We start from the raw sequence: 22,707 nt of genomic DNA on the forward strand, positions 1-22,707 counted from the left end.
ATGTTCACGCTGGCACTAAAAGATGTGTTATGAAAGAGGATTCCTGTACATTGTGGCACCGGAGATTGGGACATATCTCCATTGATAGAATTAAAAGGTTGGTAAAAGATGGGGTACTCAATACCTTAGATTTTACTGACTTTGATACTTGTGTGGATTGCATTAAGGGAAAGCAAACCTCCAAGTCTGTCAAAACTGGTGTCCATAGGAGTTCTGAAATATTAGAAATCATACATACTGATATATGTAGTCCAGATATGGAGTCACATGGTCAGAAATACTTCATCTCATTCATAGATGATTACTCACGCTACATGTATATCTACTTACTTCATAATAAAAGTGAAGCATTAGATGTCTTTAAGATATTTAAAGCTGAAGTAGAGAAACAATGCAACAAGCAAATTAAGATAGTGAGATCAGATAGAGGAGGTGAGTATTATGGTAGATACACAGAAGATGGACAAGCACCTGGTGCATTTGCGAAGTTTCTTGAAGAAAATGGGATTGTTGCCCATTACACCTTGCCTGGTACACCCGAGCAAAATGGTGTTGCAGAAAGAAGAAACCGAACATTAATGGACATGGTGCGGAGTATGCTTAGTAGCAACTCTAACCTTCCTAAATCCTTGTGGACTGAAGCATTAAAGACATCCGTGTACATATTAAACCGAGTTCCAACAAAGGCAGTCTCAAAAACTCCTTTTGAATTATGGAAAGGTTGGAAACCAAGTTTGAATCATGTACGCATTTGGGGATGTCCATCTGAAGTCAGAATATATAATCCACAAGAGAAGAAATTGGACCCAAGGACCATAAGCGGATTCTTTATAGGGTACGCTGAAAAGTCTAAAGGTTACAAGTTTTATTGTCCATCTCATAGCACAAGAATTGTGGAATCAAGGAATGCAAAATTTCTTGAGAATGCCTTGATCAATGGGAGTGATCAATCAAAGGACTTAGGTCCTGAGAAAGATCCTTCGAACCTTCCACTTCAAAGGCAAGATTGATAATGGTTAACACTCCTGTCGTTCAAACGAATGTTGAACAACCATTACCAATCACTGAAGATCCACAAGTTGGTAATGATAATCCAGTAGATCAAAATGTTCAAGAGTTGCCTGCAACTGTTGAACAACCCGCCGAACTACCGTCGCTCCCCAAGAGCCTGTTGGTGAAGTCTTAAGAAGATCTACTAGACCTATCAAACCAAAAATTTACAAAGACTATGTTGTGTATTTATTAGAATCTGATATTGGAATTGGAAATGATCCAGAAACGTTTTTACAAGCTATGAACAGTAGAGAATCAAAATTGTGGTACAATGCTATGGATGATGAAATGAATTCTATGAGGTGCAACAGAGTCTGGGAACTTGTAAAGTTGCCTAATGGGGCGAGAGCCATTGGCTGTAAATGGGTCTATAAAACTAAGAAAGACTCATTAGGCAACACTGAGAGGTACAAAGCGAGACTTGTTGCTAAAGGATTCACTCAAGAGGAAGGAATTGACTATACGGAGACTTTTTCTCCTGTATCAAAGAAAGATTCCCTCAGAGTCATCTTGGCATTAGTTGCTCATTTTGATTTAGAGCTGGAGCAGATGGATGTAAAAACTGCTTTTCTGAATGGTGATCTAGAGGAGGAGGTATACATGAAACAACCAGAAGGATTCTCCTCTAGTGAAGGTCCGGATTTGGTATGCAAGCTCAAGTCCATCTATGGATTAAAACAAGCATCCCGTCAATGGTATTTAAAATTCCATGATGTCATCTCTTCCTTTGGATTTGAAGAGAATGTCATGGATCAATGCATATACACGAAGGAAAGTGGGAGTAAGATATGTTTTCTTGTTTTATATGTGGACGATATTCTTCTTGCATCCAATGATAAAGGGTTGCTACGTGAAGTGAAACAATTTCTTTCAAAGAACTTTGAGATGAAAGACATGGGTGAAGCATCCTATGTCATAGGCATTAAGATTCATAGAGATAGATACCGAGGTATCTTAGGTTTATCTCAAGAAGCCTACATCAACGAGTTTTAGAAAGATTTCATATGAAAGATTGTTCACCGAGCGTTGCTCCAATTATGAAGGGTGATAAATTAAATTTGAGCCAGTGCCCAAAGAATGATTTTGAAAGAGAACAAATGAAGAACATTCCTTATGCTTCTGCTGTCGGAAGCCTAATGTATGCTCAGGTGTGCACAAGACCCGACATTGCTTATTCGTCGGAATGTTAGGAAGATTTCGAGTAACCGGGGATAGACCACCGGAAAGCCGCAAAGAAAGTAATGAGGTATCTTCGGGGTACTAAGGATTACAAACGATGTTCAAACGAACCGACAATCTAGAAGTAGTTGGCTACTCGGACTCGGATTTATTTGGTTGCACCGATTCACGTAAATCTACATCTCGGTTACGTGTTTATGTTTGCCGGTGGAGCTGTGTCTGGAGGAGTAACAAACAAACCTTGACTGCTACTTCTACTATGGAGGCTGAGTTCGTTTCTTGCTTTGAGGCTACATCACATGGTGTATGGCTAAAGAGTTTCATTTCAGGCCTTAGAGTGGTTGATTCCATTGCAAGGCCGCTAAAGATGTTCTGTGACAATTCAGATGCTGTTTTCATGACTAAGAACAAAAAAAGTGGAAGACGAAGCAAGCACATCGACATTAAGTACTTAGCTATTAGAGAACGTGTTAAGGAAAATAAAGTGGTCATTCAACACATTAGCACTGAATTGATGATTGCCGATCCTATGACAAAAGGCTTGCCACCTCATAAATTCAAGGATCATGTAGAGAACATGGGACTTGGTTCCCTTATGTAATTTGTACAAATAAAGTTATTATTAATGAAACTCTTATTTTGATTTTTCTCATATTTATGCGCATCTTAATTTTACATTTGAGAAAAATTTCAGAGGACCTGAATAAACATAAGGTTTAGGGTTTATTCACTTAAGTACATTGCCACATAAAGTACATTGTTATATAATAAATGTATTGTAATACATGGAAGATAATACTCGATTCATAATGAGGACATGTCGCTATGATTCGTATGTTTATTATATAATGAGGAACGTTGGGTTTGAATATTTTAGTTTAAATGCTGACCAAGTGGGAGAATATTAGAATATTTTATATATGGAAGTTATTTTCTAATTAAGGAAATGATTTTCTATTTAAGGAAATAAATAAATAATTGATTTTCTGATAAATGAATATTTTATATTCATTGAATCTGAACAAAATCAATTATGTAATATTCTATATATGGTCAGATTTCTATATTCATTACCTGATTTGATTTCCTGAATTAATTGTCAAAATATTCTGACAATTAATGTGGCACAGATACTGATGGAGTATCTCACCTATAAATATAGGGTCTCGGTCCCCGAGCTCTTCACTCATTCTGAATCCATTCAGCAAATTCCATCTAAAGAGAGTTGAGAGAGCGAGGAAGCCCGAACTCCAATACCGAAGCTATCGCAGGGATTGAAGCTCAAAGATCAATGGCTGGAGGTACATCGATCCTTTCATTGCATATATTATTGATATGATTACAGTTTATTTTCCGCATTTCATATCATTGTATATGCTATATTACATACACTATATATATAGTCTAACATGGACTAGTCGACATTTTTCTTTTGCCAGGCGAGCCCAACTTGTCCACTCTATTTTGTTGGGTATTTAAAATTATTGAATGAGTATTTTCATTTTACCTCAAAAATTAACGATTGTTATTGATAAATTGTGTTGAGATTTTCTTTAGAAAGTGGTAACCGAAGAAAGATGCATCTACGTTCTTGAGAGCAAGTGTGCTTGCTATAAGGATTATGGTGGTATTAATATTGTTTTTCGAGAAGGGAAGAAAAGTGGAATATTACTCTCATGTCGAAGTACATTTATGCCATTACAATGAAGCAAAATAGTTTTTGGATTCGATGGATCAATGCTGTTTATATGAATTATATTGTGCGACCATAAACGAGCATAACGGTCAGAAAACGATTATAGATTTACACTGTATGACTGTCATGGTTGTATAGAGTAAATTAAGTAATGTTATTTTACAAATTTTAGTATTTTACATTGTTTAGTTTGATAAATTTCACTATAATTAATTTATTAAACAATTATAAAATGTGTACTTTTTTTTTAATGAAAATAATCTTTATTAGACAGAAACATCCGCTAAAATAATGGATTGAAGAGCAAGAGGAACATCACTCTCAGTAAAACGACGACCTGACCAATAACAAGCACCACGTGCCATACAGTGCGCGGCTTTGTTAGTAGACCGTTTAACATGACCAATAGAAACATTACTTAAAGAAGATAAAATAATTTGACAATCTTGAACAAATAAACCAAAAATAGAAGGCATAGATACCGAACTAAGAATAGCTTGAACAACTAAAATGCAATCCGTCTCTAAAATGATATTTGACTCGTTATTCGTCTTTATCCAACTAAGTGTCTCTTTGACACTTAGAATCTCTGCAATTTCGGGTCGGCAACTGATAGAAGAAATAGTTGAAAACGCCTCAATTAATCGGCCATCACAGCCACGTGCGACAAAACCAGTCCCGACCTCATTTGTGTCTTCGAAAACTACCCCATCCACATTAATTTTTAACTGTCCAGCAGTCGGTTTGGACCAGTGTTCTCTTGTGTCACTGCGATTAGAGGCCAGGGAAATCGAGTCCAGCCTCTTAGACTGAGCGCACGTCCATTGTCGAAGAGTGGTACGAACCATCCAAACAACATCAGCAGCACTACAACTTTTACCATTCCAAAGCGTATCATTCTGAGCCTTCCAAATTGCCCAACCAACCATGACAGCTTCTTCCACCAACCCCATATTGCCTACTGCCAACACTTCCATAAACCAATCAAAAAAATTGGTAGCTACAGAATGGCCAACACATAACGCTGATCGGAGCCAACAAGAGTGAGCAAAGGAGCATTGAACCAAAACATGGAAAATTGACTCTTCCCTATAATTGCAAAACACACAATGTAAATCCACAGGGACATGTTTACTATGCAGCTGAGAACGTGTAAGCAAACAACCCGAAAGAGCTTTCCAAACAAAATGTAAAACCTTAGGAGGGACTTTAATCTTCCACAGCATCTTCCAAACATCCTCCTCCATGGATGAGTTCCAATTACCATTGACCGACTGTAAGTGAGTATAGGCGCTTTTGACAGTGAAAAAACCAGTTGGATCCTTGTTCCAAAACCAACTATCACTCCCAAGATTAACACTCAAAGGCACCTGTTTGATGAGCTCCACATCACGGGACTCAAACAAGTCCTCAATAAGCTCCAAATCCCATTGCCTACTATCTGGCTTCATGAGTTGAGACACTTTACAGTTGACCAGTGCCGAATGATTAGATACCACACACGGGTTATCCTCAGACAAAAGCCAAGGTGTGTTTAGCACTTCAGTAGATGAACCAAATCCTATTCTCCTACGGGCACCATCTCTGAGCAATTGTTGTGACGCAAAGACACTTCGCCAAATAAAGCTCAAATTACCACCTAACTCGGCCTCCAAGAATGAACATTTAGGAAAATATCGAGCCTTATATATCTAGCCTTATATATCCGAGCCTTGTAAAATGTGTACTTTATATTGTTCTTGGAATAATTTTTTTTCAATTTACCTTTAAAAAAAAAGATAAATAGCGGTAAATGTACTCAAAGTTTTAAGTTTGTAAGTGGCATAATCCTAATGTTTATTTTTAGCGGCATAAGTACCCAATGTTTGTAAAACTGTAATTTTTCTCTAATTTCGTCCGTACAAACCCTGTTATTTTCTTTAACAGGCCACATATAAAGTCTAGATTCTTGATCATTGGGTCTAGACAGAAACATCTAGTATTAGTTACTTCCAAATGTTCCTTTAATAATTTAAAACGGAGTCTGTACTGACAAAACTGAAAAAAATTTATAATTTTACAAATATTGGTACTTATGCCGCTAAAAATAAACATTGGGATTATACCGCTTACAAACTTAAAACTTTGAATACTTACGCCGCTATTTACGTTAAAAAAAATACATAATGTAATTATTTATCCATAAAAACCAAATTCATGGTCATTATCATAACTCGCCAAACTATTTTGGCAGTAACTTAAGAACACTCTAGAAATATTTCTAAAATCAAATAAAATTATTAAAACATGAAAAAAAAAAAATCTAATTACTCCATAAATTTATTTTTCCTTAATTAAATTTTTGAATAATAAAATAAAGGTTACGTATCAATTAATAATTTTATATACTAATTACTTGTAAGTAACTCCAAGTCCAACCAAAACAATATAAATAGTCTCAAAATCTGTAAAAAAATAAATAAATAAAATAAAATAAAAATTCAGCGGCCATGGATAACGGCAGCGAAGACCATAGCCGATTAGAGGCTCTGAAGAAATTCGACGAGTCAAAAGCCGGAGTCAAAGGCTTAGTCGACGCCGGCCTCACCTCAATTCCAAGCTTCTTCGTTCATCCATCGGAAACCTTATCAGACCTGAAAAAACCCACTCAAAACCACACCCAAACACAATCCATACCCACAATCGACTTATCCGGCTTCGATTCCGATCGGCGCAGCGCCATAGTCGAACAAGTGAGCCGTTCAGCAAGAGAGTACGGCTTCTTTCAGATAATCAACCACGGGATCTCATCAGAGATTCTGGACCGTACGATCAAGGTAGTGAAAGGGTTTCACGAACAGCCTTTAGAAGCTAAAGAAAAGTATTATGGTAGAGGAGGTGGGACCGGGTTTAGTTACATGTCAAATGTTGACTTGTACCAATCAAAAGCTGCCAGCTGGCGTGACACGATGACTGTGAGACTTGACGCTGTGACGTTAGACACTGTTCCGGAGATTTGTAAGGAAGCGGTGGCGGTGTGGGACCGGGAAATTGTTAAGTTGGGTGAGATTGTTTTGGAACTTGTTGGGGAAGGGTTGGGATTGTGTGTGGGAAGGTTCAGGGAATTGAGTTGTTTGGGATCGAGGACTATGGTGGGACATTACTACCCGTACTGCCCGCAACCTGATCTAACGGTGGGACTTGGTTCTCATGCTGACCCGGGATTGCTGACGTTGCTTTTGCAAGATCATATGGGTGGGTTGCAAATTAAGTCTGGTGATGTGTGGATTGATGTTAAGCCTCTTCGTGGAGCTATTGTGGTCAACGTAGGAGATTTGCTTCAGGTATATAAATAAATAAATAAATAAATATTATTTTATTTATTTTTAATTAATTTTAAAAAGGTAAATATCATTTTTTTGTAAAAGTTACAGATTGGACCCTGTGTTTTGTTAAATGACAAAATAGACCCTGTATTTTCTAAAATAGTAAAAATAGGACCCTGAGCTTAATTTTTGACAACTTTTTTTTTAATACAACCAACTTGAAGACAATGCTTAATACGAACAGATACAAAAAATGTAAACAGTTTTGTCATAGCACAAAAATCAATTCAGGTTCCTATTTGTACTATTTTAGAAAATACAAGGTCCATTTTGTCATTTAACAAAATACAAGATCCAATTGGTAACTTTTGCAAAACAAATGGTCCAAAATTGTATTTACCCATTTTAAAATATATATATTTTTTTTGTTTTTAAAATATATATTTTTAATTTTGTTATAAATTAATAAAATAATTGGGGGCATGAATAATTTTGCTAGACTTTGACCACACATTGAAGAACGTTTTCATGCCATGCAAGTTATAACCACTTGGATGACCTAATTTAATAAACACAAAATTTGAGTATTATATAATTCAATTTTTTTTTAGGTGTGAGACATAAACTTAATGTTTCTTAAAAAAAAGAATATTTAAAAGTTAATTGATATTATATTTATGTATAGATTTAATTTATTTAAAATTTAAGTTTTATATGTATTTTATTTAAGGTAGTAGAATTTATATTGATGAAATTAGAAAAAAAAAATACAATTTTATAAATATTAAATATTATGTTGTTAAAAATAAGTATTGAGTTTATAATATTAACAAATTTAAATATTTATACCGCTATTTACTCTTAAGTTTATAATATATAATGTTTTAACTTTCAATTTACCTACCAATAAAAAAATAACCTTCTATGTATAAGAAAATAATTTTAAAAAAAAAAAGCAATTGAATAAGTTTGAATTAAAAGTTTCATACTCTATACTAATAATACAGTTGCACTTCTTTAATTTATAATTATTAAATAAATTTAGGGTATCAATTGGATACTTATAGTTTTTTTTAGTTTTCAGTTTTATTATAGTTTTTATAGTTTTATTCAAATACTTATAGTTTTTATATATATTGACTGAGATGGAGAAAGATTCGAACTTAAGATTTCATCTTTAAATTATATTTATGACCACTAGATACTTATTATTTCTAATCAATACCTATATAGACATTTTTAGTATTTTCGGTATACAAATAAGTTACAATTTCATTATTTAATGTAGTTATAGGTATCTCTCATAATTTTTTAAGAATGTTGCTTGTGTATAAAAATATCAAAACAATAAAAATTTATAGAAGGCCCCTATAACCTACAAAATTATAACTCAAAAAATACTAAAAATATATATAGATATTAAGAAATAATTTTTTTTTTCTAATTTAATATATGAATAGTATTATTGTTGTTGTAACGCCCCAGTATTTTGCCTTATTTTACAAAAATACTATTTTCATGCATAATTTGAAAAGATAAAAAAAATAATTTAAATACAGTTGATTTTAAAAAAAATCAAAATGCAACAGAGAAGGATCCTTCATTTGTAAAACAAGATACAGTAAGTAAATAATTTTAAATAATGCATTTCCACTGTGTTAGATTTATCAACTGCTTAAAATAAAACTAAGGCACCACCGGCGTTCTAGATCGTTTGTCCGCCCGTAGCCGCTCACAGTATACGTACCAGAACTGACCCTGCTCACTATACATACTTCCCTGTCTAATACCTGTAGGGGGAAAGTAAGGGGGGTGAGCTAAAAGCTCAGTAAGGAAATGCTTATCAAACAATACTATATAATATCACACATACCATTAATGTATTTATTAAGTTTTAGCAATATCATACATGCTCTTTTATAACTATAACCAAATAACTGTACATATGGAAACTTTTATCATACAAGTCTATACTATTTGTTCACACCGTACACATATACAGAGATCATAACTCCAATATCATACTCATAACATAATCATATCAATACTATAAATAATAATAACATTATCACAACATTGTCATATCATAGCCATTACTTACATAACCCGGGCCTAGCCTGACCCTACAATATCCTGGGCCTAATCTGCCCATATAATAACATGGGCCTATGCAGCCCTACCATTGTTATAGGATAGGGTATCTCTATATTCAACAGTAACATCACTGTATCATACCCACCATAACAATCTCATACACGACTCAGTAAAATGCAGGGTAGGGTATCTCTACATTCAACGGCCTTATCCCGTATCATACCCCACCATGGTCCCCCACTTTACCTGAGACGTTAGCATACAACATACAACATACAACATGCAACATACAAATATATCATACAACATACAACCTGAAACATACAAATACAACATACAACATATACAAGTCATACAACCATAATCTGTGTATCAATTCACAAACTCATATTGTGTCCATACCACACATTCTCAGTACCATATACATATTCATAATAACAAATCATAAATCATATTTCAATATATAAAGAATTTAAATTTATGCAGATAAACACATAGAAAACTATCTAATTTCCTTACCTCAAATCCCGCTGCTTAAGAGTTGTTATCTCGTCACTACTACCTATAATAAGACATGGGTCAAGGCCCTAATATTAAAATTCGTACTCTTACAGTACAGCAGAAAGATTACTATTTTTGACCAACAACTACACTAATTCAGTAAAAGTTGTCTTCATAAAAATTATAGGAAATTCCATTATCTTTCTAACGATATAAAGATCATTAAAAATGGATTAAAACTGAGAGAGCTATGATTGTTTTACTGAAACTATTTCTGAGAAGAAATATGGAGTAACGAATTATACGACTTAGCAAAAATACAAACTTTTTGTATTGAAAGGTTCAGAACTAGAAGATAACATCTTCATGAAAGTTTTAGGAAATTAAATTCCCTTTCCAATGATACCAAAATCTCTGAAATTGGAATTATATTCAAAGAGATATTAAAATTTTACCAAAACAGTTTTGGAAGAACAAGATTCAAGAAACGAATTACATGATACAGAAGGAAACTAACTTTTCGACGTAGTATAACTCCGAATTCACGAAATGTTTCTTCATGAAACTTATGGAAAATTGAATAAGCTTTGAAACCATATATAGATCATTAAAAATGGACAAGAATTGAGAGAGTTATAGTATTTTAAGTGAAAGTACTTTTTCTGGGAATATGAAAAAAACGATTTACAACAACATCAGAAAGATGATAATTTTCTACATAGAATATCACCGAACTGGTGAATAGTTTCTTGATAAAAATTTTAGATCATCGAATAAGCTTTCTAACGATATAAAAATCGCTGGAAACGGATCAATATTGAGAGAGATATGACTATTTTACTAAGACAATAATTTTCAGAAAAAAATAAAAACGAGATTTCATAGTTTAACCTAAAAGTTCACAACAATAAGTGGAAGAACTCTCTTACCTCTTGATGACTCTTCTTAATCAGTGCTAGATCTTGAAATCTCAAATTATTAGAATGGTGATGATGATCTCAATGTTATGTTGATGAAAATCATGAGTGTTGTTTGGCGAAGAGAATGAAACAAGAAGGAAAATTATAAATCTTTGATAGGTAGCGAGATGGATAACTTGTAGGATATAGGATTTTATGAGTGTCCTCTCTAAGAATTGTATTCGAGAATTTGAAAGAAAGAGATTGAGATTGAGTTTTATTTTTCTTAGGGTTAGAGACTCTGCATATTACGTATCAAGAATGTGATAGATTTAGGTTTTATAATCTAATTAAATCTATAAAAGAAAATAATAAAATAACCCCTATAATCTGATGCTAATTTAACTCTAAATAGAATAATTAAATAAAAATCTTATTTGTTAGATATAAGTTTTAAATTTAAATTTTAAAACTTAGGGTTTCTATACTAAACTTAACAGGTCGTCACTTTGTAACCTAATTTTGACCCCAATAAAGTTAAAATTACGATAAATATATTTCTACATAATTGATAGATCTTTGAATTATCTTTCCAACGCCACTGAAATCACCTCAATCCGAGCTCTAGAACTCCAGATATGATCGTTTTAGTAAAACAGTTTTTAATCCTGCGAATTTATCCAAACCTACGAATTTTTAACATTAATTAATTAAACTCACTAAATATATTATAAAACCCTAATGGACCTTCATATTGGGCTTTAATTAAACGATTACTTACTCTGTAAAAATACCATAATATTTTACTTTCGTAGTTAATACAACTTTAACTCTCTAGAAAATTGGTACAACTACTCTAAGTAATAATATCAACTCACTAACAACACAAAGAAACAAGATAATTATCCTCGCTCAATTAATATCCAAAAAAAAAAAAATTAAATACTATTTTAATCTGGATATTACATTCTACCCTCCTTAAAAGAAATTTCGTCCTCGAAATTTAACTTACCAACACTCGGGGTGTTGAGTCGTCATGTCTTTCACCACTTACTGCATTACTTCATTATCTACCATATATATATGGACCCAATAAACATGCATTTAACCTATGTCTTATCGGTCAATCCATAACACATAAAATATACACAACTTAATTAAGTATTATTATTTCTCTATACATTACTTAAATACCAAAATGTACTCCATCATAATAACTTACATATACATGCTTTAAATACTAAGTTTCGCAATCACATGCTCGTAATATATGAAAAGTTTTTCTTTCTCTTATGATCATCCTTACATGCCATTAAGAGTGAAACTATTTATTCTTCTATGAGCATCCTTACATGCCATTTAAAGTAACACTAATTATTCTCTAAATGAACATCCTTACATGTCACTTGAGAACACATTATACAATACAAAATAACAAACACAAAGAGTAGGGTAGAAGACCTTATGCAAACTTGTCTTTAATCATTCCCATTCTTTAGTTGAATGATATTACCTATAAAAATCTTACTTCTCTACTTGATTTTCTACTATAAGGCTACAATGTCATTCTTTCAATTTCATAGGTGTTACCCACTCATCGATAGACACTTGTTCTATGACACTTGGAAATAAACATTTAAGCTCTTTAAAAGGTCTTCTATATATAAATATTTAATGATCCATTTCGACCACCTTTTTGTCTAACATTCACCTCTTGATATCCTTTATCCATGTATTCATTGCACTTGTCACGCCTTCCCATTTTCCTAGGTAACCACTGTCGGTTCCTTTTGTAGTCTCTTTCTTGTATCACTATATTGTATTTTCTTTGCTAATCTCTCCTATGGTGCTTGGTCCTCCATTACCCCCTTCAATCAAGTTGACTTGATTATGAGATTAGCTAGTTTTCTATACTAACTTTTATCTACTTTGGTATTATCTTGCTATAGTGGTGAACTTTGAATCTGTAATGCCGATAGATTCTGATAGTTATGTTCAATGATTGTTTCTTCTAATATACTAGCCATCTAATGTATCACATAATTTCATACTTATCATAGCATTGATTATTCCAGCCATATTCATGCCCTGTATATTGTAGCCTTCTTTAATTCACCAAAAAAAAAAAATAATATATCTCAACTTCTTAATTGTACCTCTAAATCTTCCAAATCTCTTAAACATACATTCCAATACTGATCATTTACTTAAGACTATAACATATATGTATTTAAAACATAGAAAGCACACTAATAACCCCTTTAAAATAAGTTCAATCCTACCATAGCTTATCGTAGCCCAACTATTTATTATTTGTTGACTTTTAACAATAAGTCAACCATACCAATCTCATAATGTATTGATCATCCAAGTTATCAGGGTAAGGATACCATATATATATAATTTGCAAACTATGTCGAACAGACCTTACTCTGTCCATCACTATTATACCTCCTATACCCCTACTTGTATTTGATTTATTACTGGAGACTCACTATTTATAATTCCTTAGTCAGGAATTTTTTATTCTTACTTCCCATACTACCTTTAAGCACAAGTCAATAATTCGTTCAAGCGTCTCATTTTACATCCAAACGCCACCAAATTATCAATACCTATCTTGTTTTTTTTTCTTCTTCTAACTTTTGCACTTTCAATTGGACAAGACTTAGTAGTGTGCAATAAGTTAGTTATTGTCAGCTTGAGAGAGTCCTTCCAAAGATCTCTATTACTGGCTTTTTAGATTGAGAAAAATATCTAATATTATTTTTTTTTTTTTTTGCTCTTAACAATTTTAGCTTTTGAAAAATCCATAGTCATTTTCTTCTCGGGCACTATAGGACCTAGAAACAACATCTCTTTTCAAAGGTGAACTTTGTGAGTTTTCCTCTTAGTTTCTCATTAGATGACACTCCAACATACTTATACTATTGCCCATAATATAAGTCGTAATTGGATTGTAGTATCCTTTGCTTACGTTGTGCCTTGAATTCCTTTATGTTGCATGAGTGTATTTTCTAATCCCAACACTTATCAAAAACTTGTATAGTCCTTGACATGCCATGACATTCTTTAATATATGTTACTTTGGTCCTAATTGTGTCTCACTTTTCTCCTGTCTCTAAGTGAGGCTTTCCTAACATTTTCTCATTGAGCTATACTCCACACCATTGTTGTTGTATCAGTGAGTATTTGGAATCTAGGGATGTCACCCTTGAATGCTAATTCCTCCTCTTTCTCAAGTTTTGAATTTGCGATCTACTCTCTATAGTTGTTTGTTGTACACCCGCCACAAAGCTGCATCCACAATCTCTTAGTTGTGTAGTTGTGATCAATTCCGAGTAGTCACCCTCTTAGTTGTCTCTCATTCATGTTGTACCCAAATTGTTAGCCGTGCACGAACCTTTTTGTCTTTCTCCTTTGAAAATGTCTCTGTCGAAACCATACACATTTTTCTCTGTTATCTCCTCCACCAAGTAGATGACCTTGAGTTTAAAGTTTACAACTTTCCTTCGGTAATCTAATATTTGTTGATGCTCTGCTTATCTCTTAGTGTTTAAGATACCTTCATAAGTTATTACCTCTAGTAATTTTATCATGTCTCTTTCTAACTTCTCATTTTGGATTCTATTCGACACCGCACTCCTTTCTATATGATGGCATCGTCCTCTCCTGACTCATTTCTATAACATACTTATCTCCAATGTCTTTGCATACAGTACTCATACTTCTTACCATCTACCTTAAGAGTGTGTAACTTATAGAATATCCAACAAGATAGTACCTTCTCCTTAAAGATCTATTATTTCATCCTTCTTAATAAGTAGGTTTCGTAAATTATCTTGTCGATCTGGTATAGCGTCTACTATTCTAAGTCATCCCTACTTCCTATATGTTGGGCTTCCATTCATGGCTAGGTGTGAGAGACCGCTTCTTCAACCATTCATAGATAGGTGAAAATATATGCGTCGGTACTTAGTTGGCTATTGGTACATTTCATTATGTGCTTCAAGTTCCACTACTTAGTGTTGGTGATATTTTGCCGAGTCTCGTGAAAACTCTTCAACAAATTGTCTTAGTCATGCTCGTAGTCCTTCCAATACCTCTATTAGATCGTTAGCCTTAACTATTATTGGGTTCTCGGAACATCAACCATGCTGTGGATCACGGAACACACATCCTTAGCCCCCACCTCTATTGGTCGTTCCTTTCACATTGATTCTAACCGATCTTCTAGTTTCATGTTTACAAGAAAGGTTGATTTAAAAGAAACAAAAGAGTTCAATTATTGGAAGAGAAGATTCTATGTACATATCTAAACTTAATGTTGTCAAGCTTAACTAGTAATATTCTATTTATCAAATAAAGTCTTATGAACTCCTAATATAATTTATTCTAAATTTTCAAGAAAGGAACACGGTCCTTCCTAGTTCAATTCAAGACAATAAAGAAATATAAACCTATACATCTTCTTCCTAAAAAGTGTAATCAATCATAAGAGATAGAGGGTACTATTGATGTCTCTAAGCACCACCTAAGATGAGGCTCTAATTATATGTATCACATATAAGACTATTAATGGCAATACCAAGAAAATTAAAACTAACACTTACATAATAGTGAGAGGAATCTTTTTCAGTCTTCTGTATGTATACCGTGAGTATCCTTCGGGCTAACGGACGATCGGCTCTGATACCAACTGTAACGCCCCAGTATTTTGCCTTATTTTACAAAAATACTATTTTCATGCATAATTTGAAAAGATAAAAAAAATAATTTAAATACAACAGTGGATTTTAAAAAAAATCAAAATGCAACAGAGAAGGATCCTTCATTTGTAAAACAAGATACAGTAAGTAAATAATTTTAAATAATGTATTTCCACTGTGTTAGATTTATCAACTGCTTAAAATAAAACTAAGGCACCACCGGCGTTACAGATCGTTTGTCCGCCCGTAGCCGCTCACAAGATACGTACGAACCGACTGCTCACTATACATACTTCACTGTCTAATACTGTAGGGGAAAGTAAGGGGGGTGAGCTAAAAGCTCGATAGGAAATGCTTATCAAACAATACTATATAATATCACACATACCATTAATGTATTTATTAAGTTTTAGCAATATCATACATGCTCTTTTATAACTATAACCAAATAACTGTACATATGGAAACTTTTATCATACAAGTCTATACTATTTGTTCACACCGTACACATATACAGAGATCATAACTCCAATATCATACTCATAACATAATCATATCAATACTATAAATAATAATAACATTATCACAACATTGTCATATCATAGCCATTACTTACATAACCCGGGCCTAGCCTGACCCTACAATATCCTGGGCCTAATCTGCCCATATAATAACATGGGTCTATGCAGCCCTACCATTGTTATAGGATAGGGTATCTCTATATTCAACAGTAACATCACTGTATCATACCCACCATAACAATCTCATACACGACTCGGTAGAAATGCGGGGTAGGGTATCTCTACCATTCAACGGCCTTATCCCGTATCATACCCCACCATGGTCCCCCACTTTACCTGAGACGTTAGCATACAACATACAACATACAACATGCAACATACAAATATATCATACAACATACAACCTGAAACATACAAATACAACATACAACATATACAAGTCATACAACCATAATCTGTGTATCAATTCACAAACTCATATTGTGTCCATACCACACATTCTCAGTACCATATACATATTCATAATAACAAATCATAAATCATATTTCAATATATAAAGAATTTAAATTTATGCAGATAAACACATAAAAAACTATCTAATTTCCTTACCTCAAATCCCGCTGCTTAAGAGTTGTTATCTCGTCACTACTACCTATAATAAGACATGGGTCAAGGCCCTAATATTAAAATTCGTACTCTTACAGTACAACAGAAAGATTACTATTTTTGACCAACAACTACACTAATTCAGTAAAAGTTGTCTTCATAAAAATTATAGGAAATTCCATTATCTTTCTAACGATATAAAGATCATTAAAAATGGATTAAAACTGAGAGAGCTATGATTGTTTTACTGAAACTATTTCTGAGAAGAAATATGGAGTAACGAATTATACGACTTAGCAAAAATACAAACTTTTTGTATTGAAAGGTTCAGAACTAGAAGATAACATCTTCATGAAAGTTTTAGGAAATTAAATTCCCTTTCCAATGATACCAAAATCTCTGAAATTGGAATTATATTCAAAGAGATATTAAAATTTTACCAAAACAGTTTTGGAAGAACAAGATTCAAGAAACGAATTACATGATACAGAAGGAAACTAACTTTTCGACATAGTATAACTCCGAATTCACGAAATGTTTCTTCATGAAACTTATGGAAAATTGAATAAGCTTTGAAACCATATATAGATCATTAAAAATGGACAAGAATTGAGAGAGTTATAGTATTTTAAGTGAAAGTACTTTTTCTGGGAATATGAAAAAAACGATTTACAACAACATCAGAAAGATGATAATTTTCTACATAGAATATCACCGAACTGGTGAATAGTTTCTTGATAAAAATTTTAGATCATCGAATAAGCTTTCTAACGATATAAAAATCGCTGGAAACGGATCAATATTGAGAGAGATATGACTATTTTACTAAGACAATAATTTTCAGAAAAAAATAAAAACGAGATTTCATAGTTTAACCTAAAAGTTCACAACAATAAGTGGAAGAACTCTCTTACCTCTTGATGACTCTTCTTAATCAGTGCTAGATCTTGAAATCTCAAATTATTAGAATGGTGATGATGATCTCAATGTTATGTTGATGAAAATCATGAGTGTTGTTTGGCGAAGAGAATGAAACAAGAAGGAAAATTATAAATCTTTGATAGGTAGCGAGATGGATAACTTGTAGGATATAGGATTTTATGAGTGTCCTCTCTAAGAATTGTACTCTGAAATTTGAAAGAAAGAGATTGAGATTGAGTTTTATTTTTCTTAGGGTTAGAGACTCTGCATATTACGTATCAAGAATGTGATAGATTTAGGTTTTATAATCTAATTAAATCTATAAAAGAAAATAATAAAATAACCCCTATAATCTGATGCTAATTTAACTCTAAATAGAATAATTAAATAAAAATCTTATTTGTTAGATATAAGTTTTAAATTTAAATTTTAAAACTTAGGATTTCTATACTAAACTTAACAGGTCGTCACTTTGTAACCTAATTTTGACCCCAATAAAGTTAAAATTACGATAAATCTATTTCTACATAATTGATAGATCTTTGAATTATCTTTCCAACGCCACTGAAATCACCTCAATCCGAGCTCTAGAACTCCAGATATGATCGTTTTAGTAAAACAGTTTTTAATCCTGCGAATTTATCCAAACCTACGAATTTTTAACATTAATTAATTAAACTCACTAAATATATTATAAAACCCTAATGGACCTTCATATTGGGCTTTAATTAAACGATTACTTACTCTGTAAAAATACCATAATATTTTACTTTCGTAGTTAATACAACTTTAACTCTCTAGAAAATTGGTACAACTACTCTAAGCAATAATATCAACTCACTAACAACACAAAGAAACAAGATAATTATCCTCGCTCAATTAATATCCAAAAAAAAAAAATTAAATACTATTTTAATCTGGATATTACAGTTGTTTCATTCATTTTAGCCTAATATTAGCACAATTTCAGATTATGTCAAATGATGTATACAAAAGCGTGGATCACAGAGTGTTGGCTAATATGAATAGAGAACCAAGAGTGTCTACTGCAGTTTTCTTGTATCCAAGTAAAAGAGAGGAACTATATGGTCCTTTGCCAGAGCTAACATCGAAAGAAAAACCGCAATTGTATCGACAGTTTACCTTGACAGAATTCTTGCGAAGGTTCTTCACCAAGGAATTGGATGAGAAATCCTTAAAGAATTTCTTTAAGATCACCACTTGATTTCACTCAAACCTATGATATATTTATTATTACACAAGCTTTTCTGGATTTTCTCACTATTGTATTTGTATTGTTTTCTGTAAACTTTGTCTTACTTCATCTAATGAAGTTTCTCTGTCAAAACATAACTATCAAGTAAATAATGTATGTTTGTGTTATGTAAACAGACAGAAGATACTGTTACCCTTTGAAGATCGATCTTACGAACTGTAACTGTTGCTCTAACTCAAAGAAGAAACAAACTCTGATTTTGAAGCATAAAATGCTCATAAACAGAAGCAAATACAAGAATAAATGGAGAGAAACAGCTCTCAATGTGAACATCTACGAAAATTGTGTAAGCTTTTAAAAACTAACCTTAAAGTAATCGAGTTCTTCAAAGACTTACCATCATTTGGCATTTATTTGTTTCCATTGGGGTAATAGAATTTCTTCACCGTTGGGTTTAGAAACTCAAGAAGAGAGTGGTTGTTGTGGTTAATGCTGATTTCACAAGCTTTTCATGGTTGACCACCCCAATCTGACAGGAGAGATCTAATCTTCAATCTTGAATTTTCTCATGTCCATGAACAATCCCTTTTCTTTCCAACTTTCCAGGGCCGAACCATTCGGCCATTTCTTCATCGTCAGCAGAATATGCAAACTCTGACCTTCTCTGGAGACGGGCAGGTCTTAACTCGTCACCATCGTCTTCTGTGGCCTTAAATGTACCTTTGCTTCTCTCTAGCATTTCTGATTTCCATCTCTCTCTCTTTTCTGCATTTTGAGACAAATCGGTCTTACCTCCAGCAATTGGAAAATCAACAAAACCAGAAGCCTCATTCTTTGACTTTGGATGAGTACATTCTTCATTCTCTTCTTCCACAAATCTCCACATGTTTGCACTATTGTTTCGACAAATATTATTATCAGCATTGTCACCTTCAACATTCATTGATCTACTATTACAGTACCGCACATTTTCAAGGTCACTTCTTTCTGAAGAATTCATTGCCTTCTGTCTTCTATGGTCACATTTTAAACAGACCATGTTTCTTCTGAAATTGATATAGTTGCACCTAAGCACAACATTAAACTATAAGTTTATGAAATGTATCGACTCATAAAATCATTTATAAGTATGTTACTAAAACCTAGAGACCGAATGTAAAGGTTGTCAAATTATGCAGTTAAAACAACTCACGATGGACATTCCCATTCCCCTTGATTGAGCTGCCGCATTGGAGGCTTCTCTTTGCATTGCAAGCATTTTGTGTTCTTAGCGAAATTCAAGAAATTACATCTGCAAAAATTAAAATTTCCCAATAAGAAATTACCATAAGGTATGGTGAAGTTAAATGACACCAGGAGCAATTACTTGTCACAAATCCAATCTCCCTTCTTCAATGGAAGATTATCCTGATTCTCTCTTAGTTGCTTCAGTTTTTCTTCGAACAAACCATCACAGCGCAGGCATTTGATATTTTTAGCAAAGTTTAGAAAGTTGCATCTGGAATACAAAATAACAATAAGGTGAATCAGAGTGAAACTAAAATTAAGGAACATAAAATTAAATTAGAACATGATAGAGCTTTAAAATTACGTTGGACACAGCCAGTCGCCTTGCTTCATTGGGACATGTATCCGGCCTTTTTCTTGTGGAATTTTTGGATCTTCAACTGGTACAAACTTTTCTACTGTCTTTAACTTTGGGTAATTGGTATTCATACTCCTCATGCTATGTTCTACCATCTCTTTGAGTAGTGTTCTTACCGATTCTTTGACCATTTTGTTTAGACATGGCATGTTTTCCACCGTACCAGCAATGGGATCAAGCCCATATGTCAACAAGAAACGCATAACATCCACTGTTCGCCCACCTTCATCTTCACGAGCCTTTACATAAGCTCTCTCACAATGTCCCCTCAAATTGCAGGAGCTGCAAGTCTACCAAAATGACTGATTAGATTAGATGATGAAGAGCAACTAACATATCTATGTCTCTATCTCAGTCCAAGATTAGTTGGACGAAAAAAAATACTGTTCCTTATAGTAGAAATCAAAATCAACTAATATATTTATATAAAAACCTTGCTTAGGAAATTTAATTTAATAGGTTCATTTAACCAAAAAGGACAAGTATAGAAAGACTTTAGTATATTACATCTCCTTCATTGACGCCTGCGTATGCCCTCAAACGCTTCCCTGAGTTTACAACTTTTCTATCCAAACTTGGACATCCACATCCAGAAATGACCTGGATATTTTTCTTAGATAAGAACCTGAAGAAAGGAATACAAATAGATTCACTCAGTTTAACTCAAATAACAGTCAATTTTCTGTTTGAAAAAAAATGAGATACTTTACAGTTTACAGCCCATAGAAAGAAAATAAAAACAAGTCTTCATGTCCATCAAATAGCTATAATATAGGGCAAAACATAGTAGAAAACTAGATGTTAGAATTAGTAGAACAAAAATCATCCACAATTTTCTGCAAGTATACAAAAGCTCACTCCAGCTCAGCTAATATCATCAAGCATTTCATGGTTTTTGTTCACATCTAGCTAGCTCAATTTTCATACCATGGGGTCATGCATTCTCTCTCCAGAAACTTGATTTGAATGTTAAGCCATTCAAAGTCATAGGAAACTCTAATCTGAATTCTAATACAGGACTAAAGAAGTCATATTTCATTCAGGTCTAAAATCAAACAGGTTGTCTGCATATAGAGAAAGCATATAATCTTTACTACCTTATGAGATTAAAATGATCTCGGGCGAAATTAAGGCACGCAGTCCGAATAAATTTCGATTCTTTGTGACCCAATTGACTATTTCGAAATGGGTTTCCGCTCCCTTCGAAGTAGCCTCGTTTCAACAAGCACTCCATCAAATCCACCCACTCCGGCCACGGGTGCAAAATCTCAAAAGAAACATTCTCCGCCTCTGTAAGGATTCGAGCGTCATCAGAGTCCGATTCCGATTGGGTAACGACTGTCACGGGTTTCGATGATTGAATCTCTTTAATTTCCCCCAATACAAAATCAAGCTTCGGATTCAGACCGTCGTGAAATTGAGAAATGGGTGAGAAGATTCTCAAGTTTCTGAAGTGATTTCTGAGAGTAGAGCAAAGATAGCCATTGTTGGTCTGGAAAAGCTTGTACATTTGGGTCTGGTTTTGGGATTTGGCGCGAAATTTGAACAGACGGACTCGACGAAGAAGGAGAAGGCCTTATAAATACGTTGGTCTCTTTTGAAAATTGAATTATTTACTTTTAGAGACTTGGATTATAGAAAAACTTTCATTTTGGTCCTTAAGTCAATTTAAATTTAGATTTCATTTTGGTACTCTTGTTATTATTTTGTTGTTAGTTTTTTGTCATTTGTATTTTATGTTGTTTTCTTGTTATTTTTATGTAGTTTTTTTATTGTTTTAGTATTGTTTTTATGAACACTGTAAAAATATAAAAATAAATAAAAATAAATAAAAGGAAAAAGTGTAAAAAATTTGCCGAAAATAGTAATTTATGTAAATTTTCTTAAAAAAAAAAAGAATTTTTAACGGCTAAACTCTCTTAATTGTTATTTTATTTACACTTCAAATTTAATTTATTCTCTCAATGAAAATACTAATAATTACACTTTTCGAATGAACTAAAATTTTATTATCTCATTCTATATTCATTAATAAGTATCTAATTACATATTTATAGATTTTACAATCCAATTACAAATTACTAATTATTTCATAGTGTAACAGTTTTAACAAGGACAAATATCTTTTTTTACATAAAAGAATCCAGCATTTCCTCTCTCTATATATACTAGTTGGTTAACACGTGTGTTAAAACTTTTATAATTTTATTAAGTTTGTAATGTACAATTAAAATTAAAAGAGAATTAAAATTAAAGAAGAATTAATTTGATTAAAATAAAAATTTATTTGGAAATTAAAATTAAGATTAAAAGAGATTAATTTAGTTCAAATTCAAATTAAGAAATCGTTGCACAATTATCA

The 22,707-nt window shown here is 32.9% G+C and overlaps 2 protein-coding genes across 4 annotated transcripts; one reads left to right on the forward strand and one right to left on the reverse strand.

Annotated features, from left to right (window-relative positions):
- Nucleotides 1-6,033: 6,033 nt before the first annotated feature.
- LOC115714362 (1-aminocyclopropane-1-carboxylate oxidase homolog 1) lies at nt 6,034-18,901 on the forward strand. Its single transcript, XM_030643038.2, has 2 exons — nt 6,034-7,251; nt 18,455-18,901. The coding sequence occupies exons 1-2, from the start codon at nt 6,418-6,420 to the stop codon at nt 18,707-18,709; spliced, it is 1,089 nt and encodes a 362-aa protein (XP_030498898.2). The 5' UTR covers nt 6,034-6,417; the 3' UTR covers nt 18,710-18,901.
- Nucleotides 8,777-21,953, reverse strand: LOC115714361 (uncharacterized). 3 transcript variants are annotated; one of them, XR_009687558.1, is made up of 8 exons: nt 21,443-21,953; nt 20,853-20,970; nt 20,292-20,635; nt 20,067-20,198; nt 19,893-19,991; nt 19,098-19,767; nt 16,567-16,609; nt 8,777-9,023 (listed from the first exon to the last, which is right to left on the reverse strand). XR_009687558.1 is itself a non-coding variant. In XM_030643037.2 (6 exons), exons 1-6 carry the CDS (start codon nt 21,853-21,855, stop codon nt 19,251-19,253), a joined length of 1,623 nt encoding a protein of 540 aa, XP_030498897.1. In that variant the 5' UTR covers nt 21,856-21,953; the 3' UTR covers nt 18,910-19,250. The 3 variants fall into 3 exon arrangements, 1 of the variants encoding a protein (XP_030498897.1); XR_009687557.1 differs by lacking the exon at nt 16,567-16,609; XM_030643037.2 differs by lacking the exons at nt 8,777-9,023; nt 16,567-16,609 and having other exon boundaries at nt 18,910-19,767.
- Nucleotides 21,954-22,707: the final 754 nt, after the last annotated feature.

Source organism: Cannabis sativa, chromosome 4 (genome assembly GCF_029168945.1).
Source record: "Cannabis sativa cultivar Pink pepper isolate KNU-18-1 chromosome 4, ASM2916894v1, whole genome shotgun sequence".
NCBI lineage: Eukaryota > Viridiplantae > Streptophyta > Magnoliopsida > Rosales > Cannabaceae > Cannabis > Cannabis sativa.